Here is a 19,133-nt window from a genome sequence, read left to right on the forward strand (position 1 = left end):
CTATACTGATCATGTGACTGTCTGCTAACCTATGAATGTAAGAGCCCAACAGCCCAAGTAACAGCCATGATTAATTAAAGGATTTTTAACCCATTACCCTCTTGAGTGCCTCAGACTTTTTCTACGATAATGGCTACTGTATTATGCTGTCGGCTATCACACATAGTTTTTCATAGATTTTGATGTGATTAATGTCTTGGAGTCTGATCTATTACCTGAAGTACACATTCTTCAGGAGCCAGTGTGCAGGAATGCTTTTAAAGAGTAACTTTTCAGGTTCACAGTCCACTTTGTCAACCTTTGCCCCAGTTACTAAATGAGGCGCGACCAGGTCACATTACATTAATACATTGTAAATTGTTTATGCATTTTTTCTGTTGGTTCAGGCTTGTTTTAATTAATTTATTTTATTCTATATTGCAGTTGGTCATTTAATTGCTTTTGTTCATTGGTTTTCTGCAACATTGGGGTATTTTGCACTGCAGGGCCACCATACAAAGTCCAAATAACGTCATAGCGTCACACTGTTTGGCACTAGATTAGTGTAAAATAGTGTCCGTGTGAACTATTGATCGTATTACCTTCTACTGGTTAAAAAAAACAAATGAAATACGTGTCTTAATACGACAACTCTGCCCAGAAAAGGAGTCCGTGAAGACACCCCTCCTGCGAACGTTACTTGTTGCCGAGACAACGAAAATTCCAGGCGGTCTTCATTTCTACAGAGAGACGTGAACGCAGCACTCAGAGGGATGAATTGAGGGGCTGAGAAGGACGATGAAAACAAAAATGGACATCGATGGAAAATAACCGAGTAAGGCTGGAAAATGCATTTTATCGTGTCAGAGCACTGACGACGCTTCATGTGTTCACAATGCGACGACGAAAATCCGAGAATTAGCTTGAACGACTTCCGTTTTCGAGCGACGGCTGCTAGCCTGGCAGCTAAGTTAGCCTCGGTAGCTTCAAGAAAACGGATGCTAGCGATATTAGCTGTGTTTAATATTAACGGTAAGACAATGGGCGCTTAGACTGGGGGTAATTATAAACGCCAGCGAGCATTTTTCCGGTATAAATGGTGTGAAAAGGAAAGCATCTCGTGAAGCGACCGTAACGCTAGCCACCGTTAGTTCACTCCCCCTTACTACGAGCTAATATCTCGGTCAGCTGTCGTTGTTATTGCTTTGACAGTGACATCAAACAGCAGCCATTATTTCATGTGGCAGGACATCAGGTGCATTCATGTCGTCTTTACTGCTAAGCCAGCAGCAGCAGAACAATGTATCTGCGCCACTGGCACAGTGCACACAGGAATGTAGTTTGTTAATGGGTTGAAACTAGAAATTATTGTATATAGTTTGGTTGTATTTTCTCTACTGGCCTCAGGTTGTCGCTGTTATGTGTTGATTTGCATCTAAGATGCTTAAAAGATACCTATTATCATATCTTAGACTAGTAAGAGGTTGTTTATGTGTGGAGCCACCCATGAAAGATGTCTGCAAATCAATTTTGACAAATACGTATTTAACACCTAAGTGGTTCAAATAGATTTGTTTCTGGTATCAAAACAAAGAGATCACTTCTAAATTTAAGGTTTGACGAGAAAAAATATGTATGATTAACATTTAAGTAGTCATTCAATTTGATTTTATATTTATTATGACCAAACATTCTTTGTGCCGTCCAGTAACGTGCGTGCTGTTTGGGTGTCACAAAAACTAACTGGCTAAATAAATGATGACACCCGCTTTGGAGAGCAGCGGAGCAAGCAGGGAATTTGTTGTTCGGTCAGGGTCATCCATTTTTATATATAGCAGGCAGGCACACAGTAGGTCATTGCTGAGAGAGGCATATAGTTTTTGTCTGTTTACAAGCACAGCAGCTTGCACAGGACTGAATGAGTTGCAATTTCAGCCACAGAACCAGTTTTAAAAATGTGATGAAGTATCTTAGAGTCGAGTTTGTTGGATCCACGTATCTTAGTTTAGTTTGGTTCATTTAATGTTATGCCAGAAGTACGCCTTTTTCTTCCTTTATTTTTTCATCTCAGTGTTGTAACTGTCTGATTTCATAACAGCCTGTCTATGTCGGACCTCTGACTGGCATATCACGAAGAACCTGAGGGGGAGAAAAGGCCAGAGTTCAGAACCATGGAGGCTCGCTTCGGTAATATTGTGTTCAGCTCCAAGTTCGACTCAGGGAACCTGGCACGCGTGGAGAAGGTGGAGAAGGGCAGCTCCAGCCCTCCGACCGATGTAGCTCCCAGTGGGACTGGCCTCTCAGGGTCAAACCTGAGCCCTGACTATGAGTTCAATGTGTGGACACAGCCAGACTGTGGCGGCACAGAACACGAGAATGGCAACAGGTGAGAAAACGTGTGCTTTTGTAGGAAGTATTTCATGTTACTCACATGTTCACTTGCTGCACACTGCTCGCACACTGTGTTACATCTCTTATCACATGCCAAATCATGTTTTTCTGTTTCAGATCATGGTTTTACTTCAGCATACGAGGTGCAGCACCCGGGAAGTTACTGAAGATCAATGTGATGAACATGAACAACCAGAGGAAGCTCTACAGCCAGGGCATGGCTCCTCTCGTACGCACTTTACCTGGCAAGAACCGGTGGGAAAGGATCCGTGACAGACCCACATCTGAGGTATATACTGTACATGTCCTCTGAGGCTGTCGGGTAGAGGAGCCAGCGAGGCGGAGTGCTGTCAGTCTGGCTTCCTGACAGCTATTATTATCTTTCTAATAATATGTCTCTTCTTCTTTCCAGATTGTAGATAACCAGTTCATCCTCTCATTCACTCACCGGCTGCTGGAGGTGAGAGGGGCGACCACCTACTTCTCCTTCTGCTTCCCGTTCTCTTACAATGAGTGCCAGGAGATGCTGCAGCAGATAGACAAGAGCTTCCCCAATGCTGCTCAGCTCAGTCCAAGCAGGTAAAACACAACAATACATGTCGTTTGGTACTTACCTTAATTAGCTGCTTTCTTTTTCTCTGCCCCTCTAATTTGTACAATTTCTGCCTTTTTCTTTCTTTCTCCATCCTCGACTGCTCTCACCATCAGTGCACTGGATAGTGTGTATTATCATAGGGAGTTGCTGTGCAACTCTGTAGATGGCAACAGGGTGGACCTGCTCACTGTGACCAACTGCAGCGGGATGCAAGAGGAGAGAGAACCACGTCTGCCGAAGCTGTTTCCCGACACCAACACTCCAAGAGCACACCGCTTCCCTGGCAAAAGGGTAACACTCATTTACACACAAACACACAATCAGTATTTCCTTTGGTAACTTGACACCTTTAATGGCTTTATTGACAACACTTAAGGCTGAGGCTGATGTGAAATCACTGAATAATGTCAAAACAGTGACGCTGACCCTCGGCCATCGTGTGTCTGCTTGTGTTTGCAGGTGTTTTTTCTCAGCAGCCGAGTGCACCCCGGGGAGACTCCCTCATCCTTTGTGTTTAATGGTTTCCTCAACTTTATCCTGAGAAGAGACGACCCTCGTGCTCATGCGCTTCGAAACATGTTTGTCTTCAAGCTCATTCCCATGCTCAACCCAGACGGGGTTATTCGTGGGCACTACAGGTAACGACTGCACATGTAGCCACATGCACCCTTCCCACAGCAACAGTGTGAACACTTGTTGGCTCAGTGATTGGCATAGTTTAATCTCTGGTCTTGATCACATGGTTTGCATCACTTTATGCACTTCTTGTTTCTTGTAAATATTTGATGTGTTATTTATATATGAAAGAGTTTGCTTTTTCTCAAGTAATGTGTTTTTGAAAGGTTTTATAAATAGGATGTCTGATTTCATGCACTCTCATACTGCACTGATCATTTTTGTCACCAGCTCATTTGCTTGTTTCTTTTTTCTTTTGAGAGGAGCATTTTATTTTTTCGTCTTTACCTAAGTGTCAACAGTGAGTCAGGCACACCTGTAGCTGCTTGATTTAAATTGATTACAGCTAAAGGGCAAAACAGTGCCGTCATCCTGTCAAGCACTGTCCCAACGTGTTTTAGGTTTTGGATATTTTAGTTGGTGGTTGAACTTTTTTAGTTTAGTTTTTAGGATCCTCTGGCTCCTCTCCTTCCTCACCCTTCTGCACAGTCTCTGCAGGCTTTTTCCCGGTCCACCAGCTTGCTTTGAAGTTGCAATATGTTTGTGTTCAGATCATAAATTCCATTGATCAGAGAACTCAGATTATTTTCTACATTAAAGCTGTTTTTTTTCTCTGAATTCGTCTCTGAACTTCAGCTCGGCAAACACAGCCATGGCAGCCATCTTTGCTACACCGTTCTGCTATTTTGCTGTATCTCATTATATGGCAGAGCCTGCAGTAGGACTGCAGTTAAGTTAATATTCAGTTAGAGTTTCAGCAGTTAGGGTTAGAGTTGCTTGTATGAGTTGATAAGTAGTGTAGTTTTTTCTTTAAACAGTCAGGTTATGCAGGAAATTGGAGATTTTGTTTACCTGCACTGTAAACAACTTGGTTGCCGTTATTAGATTTTTCCTCTGCACCTATGTTGGATGCATTACTTATTTACTTTAACTGTGTGTGAGAGGACAGGCTGTAGTGAGAGAACACAGTTTATCCTTAAAGTGTGAGTGTTTCTGAATTGCAAATATTCTCAGTGGTGGAAACGGACTTGATTAGACTTCTTGAGGCCACGTATTGTTGGTCTTGGAGTATAAAAATGTATCGCCACGTGAAAAAATATCCTATCATCCTGCTGCTCTGTTGTCACAGAAATAAATTCCCTGTCTGAAGTCAACGTCATGTATATATGTAAAAAGCTGATTGGAAACCTGGTGACTTGTATACACTCCCAAGGAATCAGCTTCTTCAAGGCTGGAGAAGTCAGGTTTCTCACAAAGCCAGCTGTAACCTAGTTACTTAAATACATTTAAACACACTGCTGGCCAGGTAAAGGTTAGAGGAGCCAGGTCGGATTTCACATGCTGACCCTTTCAGCAGGTACAGGTTAAACCAGCGTCACAGGTTAACCTGCATCTCAGACAATGATGTATTAGGGGTATCAGTAACAGTGACACTACTCTGTCAGAGTGTCGGTGTATGCTTCTTCTTTTGATTGTCAGGAACATGTGCATCTTTATCTTCTGTTTATCTGAAAAAAAAAAAAAAAAAAAATCACATAGTAACTGTGAGAAAATAGCCATTAAATGTTGCTAAATGCAGCACGTGACAGTGAGTTCAAAGTCCTATTGCGGTGCAGAAATGTACGGTAATGATGTTACTGTTTTTAAGGTAATAGTAGACCGTCTCTTTTTGTCTTTTCACAGGACTGATTCCAGGGGTGTGAACCTGAACAGACAATACCTAAACCCCAGCCCTGAGCTGCACCCTTCCATTTATGGAGCCAAAGCACTGTTGCTCTACCACCACACACACAACCGCCTGCACAATCCCCAGTCCACCAATCACTGTAACAGCTCCTCACACACACAGACCACTCCCCTCAACACCAAACCCACCAACCAGCATCAGTCTCCCCCTTTCACTGCTCTTGAAGTAAGCCTGAACCAACGAAATGCAGAGAAGGACGCAAATCCAGAAGTGCCAGATGTTCCCATGGTGACGGAGGAAAATGTCTGGGTCAGCCCAGAGATGGGGAAGGGGGAGCAGAACAGATCATCCAGCTCCTCAGAGAGCGTAGCTCCTGTCACTGTAGAAGTAACTGTACCTCAGGTGGAGGAACAGCAACAGGAACAGGAATCGATTCCACCGCAGGAGGGGGGTGTGGCATATTATGTGGACTTACATGGCCACGCCTCCAAACGGGGCTGCTTCATGTATGGAAATAACCTTCCTGATGAGAGCCAGCAGGTAAGAGTTATAAACTTTACTCAGCCTCCCTTTGTAGTATTTTTGGAAAATTGGCAGATAACATTCAGTTTCCATTAGAGATACCATTTTTTCCGTCCCGATACCGAATCCGATACCTGGGCTTTGGGTGTTGGCCATTACGAGTACCGATCCTTGTACCACCCCTTGAAATTACGGCCTTGCATACTGAACATATCGCCGTTTTATTGTTGGGGTTATCCAAAGTCAGATATTGCCAATACTGGTGTTGGAATTGGAACAACTCTAGTTTCCTTTGTTATTTTAGCAGCAAGTTTTTCTCATTTCAGTCAAACTAATACAGATGTTTTGAATCGTGTCCTTGACATATTTGTTTATCCTCATATGGCAGCGAGTGCAGATAGGGTACTGTCACTTTTTTGAAATACACATCTAAGCTCCTGCAACACTGCTTCCTCTGCAGGTAGAGAACATGCTGTATCCGAGGCTTATCGCTGTGAACTCTGCCCACTTTGATTTCCTGGGCTGCAACTTCTCGGAGAAGAACATGTATGCACGAGACAAGAGAGACGGCCAGTCTAAAGAAGGCAGCGGGCGGGTGGCCATTCACAAGGCCATCGGGCTGCTTCACAGGTCAGATTTCGAAGGATTTACAGAACTTCAACAGCTTGTAAACCTATTTTGTAGACGTTTTTTAACAATTTTGGAGTGCGAAAATTAAGCAAAAAGTGATCATCCCACTGTTGATGAGGTTTCTTTCATGGCACTTCTACTCATGTTTAACTGTCAAAATGCAGTTTACATTTGAAAAACAACAGCTGTAGCAACACCTAGTTGTGCTTTAATAATTTTGTGTTGTACTGAATTTCTTCCTCAGCCATTACATTGAATGTAAATTACCGATATCAACTCATATGTCCACTCTAATGTTTATTTTTTCCCAAGCTGTAAATGTATATTTTAACATGTTTCTCATATTGGCCCCCCACAGCTACACCTTGGAGTGCAACTACAACACAGGAAAAACCATGAACACCATCCCACCTGCTTGTCATGACAATGGACGGGCAACCCCACCTCCACCTCCATCATTCCCTCCAAAATACACTCCAGAAATATTTGAACAGGTCGGAAAACAAGAGTTTTTTCTCTTTGTGGGCTACGTTTCTTTTCAGTTTTAATGTTTTGGATATATATAAAAAAACTGCAAAACCAAATGTACCTTGAAATTTAAAGGCAATTCTGAAGTGAACCAATTGATGTTGTGCATCAGGTTGGGCGTGCCGTGGCTGTCTCAGCCCTGGATATGGCAGAGTGTAACCCCTGGCCACGGCTGGTGCTGTCTGAGCACAGCTGCCTGACCAACCTTCGAGCTTGGATCCTCAAGCATGTCCGCAACACCAAAGGCCTGAACTCACACATCCACGCTCATCCTCCATTAAGAATACACCACAATGGCAGCAAGGCATCACCGCCAAAGAGCTTCAATAGGTGAGTTTACTCACATCTAATTTATTTGCGACTCAAAGAAACTTCAGTTTGCTCCGTCTCTTAGTCAAATATACTTGGATCATACTTTTTTTGCATTTGTCTCGATTTTCTGGGCAGCTGTCTGTCCGGCTCAGCGTCGGAGAACACCCTCAGTCGTGTTCGCTGCAACAGCCACAGCAGCAGCAGCCAGACGCCCTCCCCAAAGATGCACAGCTCCCCGAGCTTTACTTTCGGCTGCCCCCCATCCCGAACTCACGCGCAGAACAACAGCATGCACGGCGGCGGACGTGGAGGCAACAAGACACTTGGACCAGTCAGAGGTAAGATGATCTCTCAACCATCTGCTTGTGTTGCTGGCTGGCATTTTCTATCAGCTCTCCATGGGTGTACCTCAGCTATTCTCTGTTTTTCTTCTCTTCTCTCTTACTTGGTACCATCCTCTCTTTCTGCTATTGGGGTTGTTAAGAATGGCTAAAGGCTGGCTGATGTGTCTGTGTAGCCCTTTTCACACAAAGATTCTGCATTATCGCCGCAACAAAGGCTCACCTTTATGCTGCCTTTGTTTGTTCACACTGAACCAAGCAGCGGCGGCATAAAGCCGCTCCAGTGTGTCATTTCATACAGGAACCAAAAGAGGTGTGATGGTGCACATCATAAAGTTGAGATCTGTTTGTCTTTTTTTCCACCTGTAAATCTAAACATGTATCTGCCGACTGTTTATAATCATATGGATGCTGTTATAATGTGTTGTGATTGAGATCCTGACCCACCATGCATCATGGAAAGGGACAAAGTTATGTTTTTTACTCTAAATGACATCACATAATCGCCATCAGTGAATAGCTGCAGACGCTGTCTGGTTCTCACTCGTGAGGAGGGATGCTGTTTTCGGGGTGGGGAAGTTCCCTGAAGTCTCGGGCGGGCTGACCGTCGCAGTGATTTTCTGAAATACAAGTTGCCAAAGACAGTAACAACGACAACACAATAGTGGAAGGTGACAAAGACATGGGGAGTGAAACTGCAGGAGCAGACACTGTTTTTGGGCAGAAAGAGTCGGTAGGACAGACAGGATGACAGACACTTTTTCACATATAGATGCAGTATTTGGGGGCGAATGGGGCTTGTGTGACAGTCGGCTTCAGGTTTATTGCGATGGTGATGTAAAACTGGACCCAGGTTTGGGGTCAGCCTCATTTGAGAGACAAAAGGATCCATGTCCTGGAACTGTCTGCATGGCCCCTGCATGACCCCACCTGTTGCTAATGTGTGTGCATTTGTTATGTCACCACTGAAGATGAGTTTAACCCTGACTGAACATGAAACCACATGAGCCCTGTTCCCGAGCACTAAGACCAAATTGTACCAAATTATTATGGTAGAAAATAACATCTTTTTCAACTTAGATTCCCCATCATACACATTCTTATGGAGGGAGATATGTCTTTAAAGTATTTGTAAATGCACAAACCATGATCCATAATTATTCTACGATTTACACATTAGTTTTTATATCCACTAACACAAAATTTCTTACTCGTGACCAGTTGCCATTTAAAGGAATGTGCCATGATTTGTAAAAATCTTGTCTTTTTGTAAATATATTGTTTGTAATTTCTAAAAATACTTTACTTTATGTGTGTGTATTTTTCATGAAATGTCATTTGTAGATTTGCAATTCTGTGCGTGAAGTGTTGAATCTGCATTTGTGGATGGAGCGATACACGCAGTCATTCATCATGAAGATGATGTAATTTTGAGAAATTTGTTTCGCCTTTCTACGATCCACACACACACAGCTCCTGATCCACACGTGTGCTCCCCAACCCCCCACCCCATCGCCACTAGGCGGCAGTGTTGTACTCTGGCTCTGCCTCGATGGCTCGAGTGCATCCAGGAAAAATCAGTGAGCCTGACTGACATTGACATCATAGCTGGACAAGGAGAATTCCTCGCTGTGACTGCTTTAGTAAGTACAAATCATTTGAAAATGCCTTCCTTGCTTGACAGTGAGACAGTTTATTTATTAAATGAGTGACTTTATAAGAGAAGTGATTGCGCATGCTGATTGCCCTCAAGCATTATCTTGCAGGCCCACATACCGGCTGAGGCGATCTACTGGACCGATTTCAAACCTATTTGTACCGATTAGTCACGTAGACACCAACATGGGGGGCACACGTGTGGATCAGGACCTGTGTGTATGTGGATCGCAGACAGGTGAAACGAATGTCTCAAAATTAAGTCATCGGCAGAATGAATGAATGTGTTAATCGCTCAATCTACAAATGCAGATTTAATACCTCACACACAGAGTATTACGTATTTTTACAAATCATGGCACATTTATTTAAATGGCAACTTACAAGTCACGAGTCATTTGTAAAATCGTGACATATTTGTGGATCACGGTTCATGCATTTACAAATACTTTTGAGACATCTCTCTCTCCATACAATTTCCTCGGTTTTCTTACTCGGAGCACCTGGACGTTGTTTGTCTCAGAACATGGCTCCTGTGAAGTTTCAACAAGTAGCCACCTTTATGTTTTTGTGTGCACACAGTCCCTTGCATGTCTCTGAGCCGGTGTGTGTGTCTCCCTCTCCGTAGACCCTAAGCCTCAGGAGAAGAGACGCCCCCCCCACCACCGCTCCATCCTACGGTCTCCCAGCAACAGCCACACACCCTCCCGCCCCCCACTCTCACCCCCTTCCTCCTCCTCGTCCTCGTCTTCCTCCGTGTGTGCGGCGGGGACCTGTCCCCTCCCGGCCTCCGTTAGTATGACAGGTCTGTACTCCCTCCAGTCCCCCAGCCTCTCCACCTTGCTCCCCTCCCTGCAGGCTCTGCCCCGCCCCGGGCTGCTCTCCAAACTGAGTCCCCTGCTCCTTCAGGGCCTGCCGCCAGCCACCAGTGCTCCAGCTGGGCCCACCCAGGACTGAGTCTAAACTAACCTGTGAGAGGTTGGGCTTAGCTGTGTGTGTGTGTTTGTGGGTGTGTTGAACAGAGTGCGTGCAAGCTCTTAAAGTTGCCTGGAGTACCAGACAAGACATGTTTTCAGATGTATGTCTTTACAGAAACATGCACCTGCCTGGCACTCCATGTAGGTCAAAACCACTGACTGTATATAAAGATGGACAACGTGTATCAACTTCCTCCCGCTGTATGAACATGAAACCAAAATATCTCAGATATGGGTGCTGCCACCTTGCACCTGTGACATATCCAAGATACATCAGTGTACTTAGAAGTACCTACAATTATAGGAACCATTGTTTGATGTGTACTTTGAGTTTTTAGTTTGACCTTATGACCGGTACTGCAGCCAGCCACCAGGGGGCGATCAAGATGTTTTGGCTTCACTTTTGGGGAGCTGTTGTGTCATCCGTCTTTATACACAGTCTGTGGTCGAAACAAGTGCTAGTGTGTGTGTGTGAGGTTGTGTGTGAGAAACATCACTGGTGCTAGCTCTCCTAAATTTGCCTCAAATATTCTTGTTTTTCCTTCTGCACATATCTCTGTAATGACATGTATCTCCAGTATTAGCACCTTAGGATGAATAATATAACACATCAGAGTCCCAACTGTTCCTCAAATCTCAATTCTGACTGAAATATGTTGAAAAATGTTTTTTGGGTTTCATTGCCGGCATTGAATCAACCATTGCTTCTATTAATTCTTGTGCGTGTTCTTTACTGAACGAAGCAGTTGACAGTTTAGTGTGTGAAATGTTTAGCAAACCAGAGACAGTTGTTTGGCTACATAATCTACATTGTTGCCTAGGACGTCAGAATATACAGTATATGCATAATGCATTAATATATAAACGATTATACTAATGGATCACATTACAATAAATATGTCTCTTTTTCAGTCTGTATACGAGTAATAAGCTGAGACGAATCTCCATGTTACTGTGCTGATGTGTGGGAAATAGCCAGGGCTTCTTCTTCTTTTCACAGTTATGTTAAGTTTTAATGGGATCAGCTACAGTATGAATTACATACTTTTACTTTTGCCGTGTTGCACATCTGTAAAATCTTTTAAAGCACTTTCTATTCTTTTTTCCCTTTTTTCAATGAGTTTTTTTTTTTTTTGGCTCTGTGATGTTTATGTAAAACGGTGCAAGTTGCTCATGTAGTCATATTTAGAGTCTGTTCAGAGAAGGACAGAGCATTGTGCAGACTACATTTTAATTTCTAGTCACTGAAATTCCCATTTAAAAAAGGACTGTGGTTCAGTTTTTGTATGTAAGGAAATGGTTAATTCCTTTAATAGTTCTGTAACCTGTATCATTCCAGTGTCAGTCCAGTCCTGGTCGTGACATTATGATGTTCACAGTGTAGCCTACTGCCAGAAACCTCACGTGGACCATCGCTGACTAAATCCTTTAAGTTTCCTGTGGGATAAAAAGGGTCGTGGACGGTTTAAGGAGCTGTTTGCCAACAAGCAATATCGTATAAAAACACTTTGTTTGGTTCTGTGTTTGAGCGTTTTGACTAAGTCAAAGTTGGCACGTGTTTATAATTTTCTAACAAGATACCAATATTGATTATGGTGTAAATAAAGTGTAAAGTTTTTTTTAATTTAATTACATTTCATCAAACTGGTGAAGATAAGCATTGATCATTATTTATTCAAGCACATTTGTGTGTTTCCTAGTGTAAATGAAACTTGGCAGGTATGTACTAGGCTGTCGATGGTCAAACTTAATATATTTTGTGGTTAGCAGAGGTGAGAAATTCTTATGGTTGTCTTGGTGTAAACGTGAGCCTCATAGATTAATTGTGGAAATTATAATATTTCGTCTGTGATTCGGTTTTGTGTGCCGTCATCCAAGTACTTGATGAAGGCCCGTGTTTCAGAACCAACCACTTTTTAGATGCAGAGGTAGAGAGTGTGTGAAGAGGTTTTATGAGCAGCAGATAAACCGGATAATTAATGGATTAGATTGAAATAGGTTTCAGAAGGTCTGGCCTTGATTTGCTGTAGCTTTTTATTCTGTTCCAGTGCTGTGAGACTTTGTGTGCCTTCCTCTGGTGGCTGTTGTAAGCAGTAGGTGCAACAAAGAGGGGAAAAATAGGGATCATTCATTTATAATTGAGTGGCTTTGTGAGTATACGGGCCTAAAACACTGTATGGTTAAACAACCTATATATATACATATATATGTAAAACCAGATGATGGTTTGACATTAAGTTAAAGGGGCATATTCGGGACTTTGGTCGACCTTTTCACAAAGGAAAAAGCTAGCAAATTAGAGCAAATACATAAAAAAAATAACTAGTGCCAGTGTTGAAAACTCTTTCAACAAATTTGATGTTCATTTTGTGCTCCGGGGGACATAAAAGTCTTACGTAATGCTCCTTTAATATCTATGATTTTCATGTAGCCTCTGCCCACTGCATTCAGCACAGTGGGAAGGATGTATTATGAGCTTTCCACTTTAGATCAGTGCCCTGAAAAACTGGGAGTGTGTACTGTAGTTTTTCTTCTGCTTTCTCACTGTGAACTTTGATGTCCTGTTTCCCAGTGGTCTCTGCCCTTAAAGCTTATGATCTTCATCCAGAAAGACAAAAAAAAAAAAATGAAAAGCTTTCGGCCGAAACACACTGTATGCATAGTCACTTTCTCACTAGGTCTCTCTGCTTTATATTCCTGATGAGAACTGTGCCAGTTTCCTTTAATGTGGTGCTGACCTTCTATACCAGACTAAGTGTTTGTCTGTGCAACATCTTTACGAATATCACCTTTCTTGAATGTGCTGCTGTCTTTTACTGCCTCTCTGTTTAACCTCTGGAATAAAAACTAGCCCTTTGTGAAGCAACTACTGTGTGTGGGTCCTCTAATCTCTATCGCCTCTGTGTGTGTAATCTCTTTTTACAGTGCAGCTCTTTTGTGACTACAGTTCAGGTTCATCTTCCTTATTTGTAGGTTTCCACTCTCTGTTTTGTTGTATTTATGTCCCTTCATCTGGTTAACAGGCGTCAGCTGCCCAGACTTTCAGGCTGGTGGATCCACTTCAGCGAGTTGGTCCAAAACGCCTTTCCCCATGCGTTCTGGGCGTGTGGGGAGAGGATGCCGAGCTCTTACGATCACTCATCACCCCGCAGAGGCACGCACAGAGGTTAGCTGACTCCTGCTGGCTCATTCACAGAGAGTTTTTCTACAGTATATCCTATAAAGAACATTATGAAGTATCATTTCGATGTCTCCATCTGTCACAGGCTGCTAAAGACTCGGGGCCTGAACACATCCTTTCTTCCATCAAATTTAGCAAGTGAGTCCAATCGTGTCTAAGTGTCTTCAGAGCAGCTTTTAAGCCGTAGAAGTCAAACAAGCGTTTCAGTTCACAAATGGAGTGAAACCCATATAGAAAAGTAAGTGATGACAAATATTAACCTGTCTGTTGCCTGCCCAGGTGTGAGCTGCAACCTCATACGAGCCGCATCCCCATCCGGACGACGGGGTCGACTGAAACCCCTCCCGCACATGACAGTAAAACATCCCCCACCAGCATTAGCCCCGTCTCGCCCGGAGATAAAGACGAGTCAGCTACCATGAAGGTCTGGAAGCTGATTAGACCCGGCCTCCATCGACATCTGTCACTGTCAGGCATGTAGACCTACACATGTTAACTCTGTTTGGCTGAGAGGTAGTTACCTGAACAGTGACTGTGTTCTACATGACCTTTAAAGGGAAATTGTTCACTGGCTACATGAGATACACCTCTTGTTTTTACGTTTTACATCTCTAAATATTTTTAGTAATTTTTGTTATTTTTTATTAATTTTTATATGTAAATATTAGCATGTTAGCTCAATAGCTTCCAGGTCATGTGATCAATTGACTCAAAATCAGTGTGGGATCATGTAACTACACTGGCTGCATGAGATACGCCTCTTGTTTTTACGTTTTACATCTCTAAATATTTTTTATTAATTTTTCATTATTTTTTATGTTTTTTAATACATAATTTTTATATGTAAATATTAGCATGTGACAATGTGACATGTCAATATTCCTCCTAACTGAATTTTTTACAGTGGTTTCAAATCTGCCTGCACAACAGTGAATGGCTTACTCAATTTGTGAAGCCACTGTTGTTTTGCCACTTGCCAATTAGCTCAGAGCGATAAATGACCGTCTTTGGTTCCAGAAGTTGTGGGTTCAAGCCTCAAGTGATCCAAAATGAACATTGTTGACAACTGTCTTGTCTTCCCATTCTCCTGTTTCTTGCTCAGAATTGCCTAAATTTGCCGACCTGACCCATCGCTGCGCAGCAGCTATAGTTTATTTATTTATTTCACCAAATACTGACTAAATTATTCACATTCCCCTCAGCTGTACTTTGTGTTAAGTGCTAATTATCAAATATTAACATCCTGACACTTGAAGCTAACATGATAAACGACATCACACCTTCCAACCCTGTTAGCGTTGTTGCTTTGAGCCTGATACTGATGTTATTATTCAGCTGTGACAGCTATAACAACAATAATGCAGTTAGTTTTAGTGAGGCAGAGAAATATCTGGTGACTTAATCTTCAAAATCACCTGTCTGTGAAATGTTATGCAATTTCCAAACTGCTGCACCCCACTTCAGTATTTTTAGACAATTTTTGGGTTTCATCTTATAACAATAACATACAGTATCTAGCAAGTTAACATCACTTTATTTTGCTTCACAGGTGTATCGGGGAAAGAGGGCGCCCTACAGTTGGCCTCTAAAGCACTAATGAAGAAGAGCACAGACAGGAGTCTCCACTACACAGGAAGTACTATTATAGAAACCGCACTAGAGACGGATGAAAGTGTGAAACAGGTGATAAACACACACAATGTGTCGTATAGCATTAAAGGATAAGTCCACCCAAAAATGAAAATTCAGTCATTATTTACTCATGGACATGCTGTTGAGAGTCAGATGAAGTTTCAAAGTCAACAAAACACTTTTTAAAACAAAAAAAACAACATTTGCTTTGACACGAGGTCAACCTCCTGCACTCTCCACAGACTGGATGCGCGCTAATGCTATTAGCATTGCAGCTATAATGAACATTTTGGCCTTAAAGGGGGGGAAATAATGTCTTTTTAAATCAATGTGGGATCTTTTGGCTTCCAGAGACTTGGAGTAAGCTGGAGGAGCTGTAGCCATTTCATGTGTTTATTGTTCAGTGGTTTTCTTCTTGTTGTTTGTTTTTTTCTAGATATGTTTTTGGACCATGAAACTTAACCCAAATTTTTATTTTTAGGTGAACTTATCCGTGAATGAATATTGAAACTAAACGAATCAAATCAGTAAACTGTAACAAGGCTGTATGGTTTTCTCTTTTTAAGGTAGAGGAAGCTCCGGTCCTGCCTCTACCTGAGACCGTGAACATGTGTGAGACAGTGACCCTGTGTGGAGAAGCTTAGGAACTGCACAGACGCAGAGGTTTTTTGTCAATACTGTATGTTTGTATTTCCTTACTGTGAGTGTGAATCACCATATTGTGATCAAAAGCATTAACAATGGGAAACGTGGGGGCATTATCATCACAGGACGATTATTTGGGTTATCTTAACGTGCAATACAACATTTTGAACATTATTTATTGGAACTGTACAGAAGATTCATGGTGGGTTCAACCAATACTGTACAACTATTGGGCAGCTTGATGTGGGTGAGGGTTAAGTGCCTTACTCAATGAAACCACAGCAGTGGCTGAGGTAAGGGAGACATACAAACTGTCCGACTAATTAATAGACTTGAAATATCTGTTAACATTTCAGCTACTATCATTGAACTCACATATCTGTTTTTGTCATTTGAGTCCTTTCCTCCTGCTTCCCCCGAAAACGTGTTTAATGCACTCTGACCAACACTGTTACGCACTGATAAGTATTTTCACAGCCTCTCACAGAAAAAGGGTTGATTTTCACACAGACGAGCACGGCAGCACCTTTAGACACCTCATTATTTCCATTGTGAGTTTAGACACAAATGTTGGAGTGAAGTGTGTATTTAATGTGATTATTCCAGATACTTTGCATATAGTGAGTGTAAACAGTATCCGTCCCCTTTGGACTTTGACACTGATCAGCAGAGAGAATGAAATGTAAAACAGCATTGAGTTAAGTCTTCAAACCCTTTATTATAATACACTGCTCAAAAAAATTAAGGCTGGACCGCTAGAGGTCATTTTGTAGGGCTCTGGCAGTGCTCCTCCTGTTCCTCCTCACACAAAAGCGGAAATACCAGTCCTGCTGCTGGGTTGATGCCCTTCTACGGCCCTGTCCAGCTCTCCTGTGACGGCCGGTCTCCTGGTATCTCCTCAATGCTCTCGAGACTGTGCTAGGAGACACAGCAAACCCTCTTGCGACTGCACTTATGGATGTGCCATCCTGGAGGAGCTGGACTACCTGTGCAACCTGATTGGGCTGCCAGTAGTGACAAGGACACTAGCAGAACACAAAACTAGTGAAGAATCAGTCAGGAAGGATAAGGAGAGCAACTGTCTGTGGCCACCACATGCAAAACCATTCCCTTTATGGGGTTATCTGGGTTTTGCCTCTCCATTGCACCTGTTGTCGCTTTCATTTGCACTGAAGCAGGTGAAACTGTGCTTCCTAAATGGACAGATTGATATCACTGAAGTTTAACTGACTGACTGACGTGTTATACTGTGACGATTAAGTGTTAGTTTTCTTGAGCAGTGTACATTCACATTATCAAAAGTGAAGCCAGTTGTTTTAAGCATTCTCGTGGAGAATGGACATCTCCTCAGAGCCATATGTGGCAAGTCATTAGAGGATAAATACTCGTACCAGGGTCCAGCTGCTAGTTAAAAAGGACAATAAAGGCAAGATTATATAAAAAATATATAAGCATATCATTTCCAAGGCTCTGAATGGCTCTTTGAGTAAATTAGATTTAATAAAAGAAATGAACAAACATTGACAAAAACAGACCTTAAACAGATTTTTGGCTTAAATTGTTGCCAAAGCTGCATCTAAGAAGTTATTTTACTTTGATTTGAGTGTTAAGAGTCTAGAATTATACGTGGCTAAATACTTTTATACACACCATCTGTATTACACATACTGTCCCCGATCACATTCCTTTAAAGCTTTTTGCTCCACAGCGCACCAATATGGGAACATATCCTTTATTACCATATATATTAATATGATATATAGATAGATATTTTGTGTAATGAAAACTGTTACAGGAGTTGTCTTTTGAAAATGTACCTGACTTTTACCAAATTAATTATACTGTGACTGGTATAATACTGTGTTGGAACTTGAAACAAACTTGAACTATGAATAAATGAGCTTGAAAAAAAAACAACCTTTTTTTTCCTCCATGTGTAACTAGTGTGCATGCAGAATAACTTGTTGAAAGGTGAATGCAAATTGATTTTACGCATTTTTATTAGAAAAAACACTACTGTGCAATGTTACAAAGAAATTCATCTTTTGGAAAGAGGCCTGGATGTGGGGAATGTTGTTTCCATGGTGGTGGGAGTCCCATCTCACCTGTGAGGGGGGAAATAAAAAGACTTTAAGCATGTTCACAGGTGTTAAACATCAGAAAGAAAAGACCTCTTTGTAGCTGAATGTGCTTTGACTATGAAATGACACTATGAGAAGTCAATAACATAAATGTAGGTGTAGTCCACATTTTTCTGATGATCCATGATCCAAGTGTCAACTCATCAGCTGTGCAAATAAAATACACCTGCCATTTTTACTCATTAGTACACCATACCTTTAACATTAAGGGAACTACTTAACAAATGCAATAATTCAGTTAGAGTGAAACATGACTGACAGTGGCAACCACAAAAATAAATTGCAATAAATATAAATCACCTCTCCAATCATAGTGTCAGACTCTACTCCTGCTTCTTGGGGTTATTGACAGCAACATAGTGATACAGCACAACCAACAGGAACAACGACACGCCAAGCATGTTGGCAAATATCGCCAGCTGCACGTCTGTCACCATTCTGCAGAGGATAAACAGAGATATCAGTCCAAGAAAGCTGATCAGGTCACAGAGGAGTATGTTCTCCTTAGCCTGAGGTGCTGTAGTAGAAAGCAGCTAAAGGCTAAGGATACCAGTGCAGTGTCACTGCATACTTACATCAATGAACTCTAAAGTAATTTTTACTTTGTCATCTCTGCCCATTTCATACAGTATATCACACATTTTTGAATAAGACTGGCAGTAACTTACATTAATTTAGGTGCAGTTGTACACGACTGTCATTCACAGTAATAGTAAGCATTGACGTGCACGTTTAAAATCGTTTACTCATTAAGCAATTGTATTGTATTGATGTACATATATCCGAACATCATCGGAGTAATCGTAACATTAATCAGATATTGAATTATTATTTATCAGTCTGCCAAATCATGACATATTGAAAATGGACCAGAAATCTGTGCTACGTTAACGCTAGCTAGCTAGCTAGCAAGCTAACTAGTAGAACCAACACTGGCTAAATTAACAAATGAGGGCAAAGCTACATAGCACGCTGTGTGAAAATTACAAACTTGAGCCTAATGCATTGTAGTTGTAGTTTTGTTAGTACTCACATTATCCGTTAAAGTGGGTTTTTACTCGGTTCAAGCGATAATTCAGCCGCTCTGCAGCGAACAAGCAGACCTGTCTCTCACTTCCGGTTGGAGGGGAGAGCCACGTCACGTTAACCTCTGCATAGAAATACGTTGAATAGAGCAGCCCTCCGTGATCAATTAACACAAATAAAACCTAAATGCGTCACCTCACAAACCATTATCCACA

At 41.9% G+C, this 19,133-nt stretch overlaps 2 protein-coding genes across 6 annotated transcripts; one reads left to right on the top strand and one right to left on the bottom strand.

Moving 5' to 3' along the window:
- The first annotated feature begins 618 nt into the window (after positions 1 to 618).
- agbl5 (AGBL carboxypeptidase 5) lies at positions 619 to 17,656 on the top strand. Of its 5 annotated transcripts, XM_084378481.1 has the most exons (17): positions 619 to 814; positions 2,078 to 2,365; positions 2,488 to 2,659; positions 2,783 to 2,949; positions 3,079 to 3,256; positions 3,425 to 3,603; positions 5,324 to 5,867; positions 6,310 to 6,479; positions 6,838 to 6,973; positions 7,120 to 7,337; positions 7,455 to 7,657; positions 9,945 to 10,121; positions 13,317 to 13,459; positions 13,560 to 13,612; positions 13,754 to 13,947; positions 15,024 to 15,157; positions 15,673 to 17,656. In XM_084378481.1, the coding sequence occupies exons 2-17, from the start codon at positions 2,151 to 2,153 to the stop codon at positions 15,748 to 15,750; spliced, it is 2,961 nt and encodes a 986-aa protein (XP_084234607.1). In that variant the 5' UTR covers positions 619 to 814; positions 2,078 to 2,150; the 3' UTR covers positions 15,751 to 17,656. The 5 variants fall into 5 exon arrangements, with proteins under 5 accessions (XP_084234607.1, XP_084234608.1, XP_084234610.1 ...); XM_084378482.1 differs by lacking the exon at positions 9,945 to 10,121; XM_084378484.1 differs by lacking the exons at positions 13,560 to 13,612; positions 13,754 to 13,947; positions 15,024 to 15,157; positions 15,673 to 17,656 and adding an exon at positions 9,134 to 9,303 and having other exon boundaries at positions 621 to 814; positions 13,317 to 13,436.
- A 77-nt stretch (positions 17,657 to 17,733) lies between these two features.
- ost4 (oligosaccharyltransferase complex subunit 4 (non-catalytic)) lies at positions 17,734 to 18,329 on the bottom strand (the record flags this gene model as incomplete). The annotated part of the gene is made up of 2 exons (XM_084378486.1): positions 17,734 to 17,856; positions 18,193 to 18,329. One exon carries the CDS (start codon positions 18,327 to 18,329, stop codon positions 18,216 to 18,218), a length of 114 nt encoding a protein of 37 aa, XP_084234612.1. The 3' UTR covers positions 17,734 to 17,856; positions 18,193 to 18,215.
- Positions 18,330 to 19,133: the final 804 nt, after the last annotated feature.

Source organism: Pagrus pagrus, assembly GCF_965226575.1.
Source record: "Pagrus pagrus genome assembly, chromosome: 16".
In the NCBI taxonomy this organism is placed as follows: domain Eukaryota; kingdom Metazoa; phylum Chordata; class Actinopteri; order Spariformes; family Sparidae; genus Pagrus; species Pagrus pagrus.

What these genes read in the sequence shown, in the direction of transcription:
- agbl5 (XM_084378481.1), top strand. Translation starts at nt 2,151, where the DNA reads ATGGAGGCTCGCTTCGGTAATATTGTGTTCAGCTCCAAGTTCGACTCA. An exon ending in GAACACGAGAATGGCAACAG is followed by an intron (nt 2,366 to 2,487) that starts GTGAGAAAACGT and finishes TTTCTGTTTCAG; the next exon opens with ATCATGGTTTTACTTCAGCA. An exon ending in GTTATTCGTGGGCACTACAG is followed by an intron (nt 3,604 to 5,323) that starts GTAACGACTGCA and finishes GTCTTTTCACAG; the next exon opens with GACTGATTCCAGGGGTGTGA.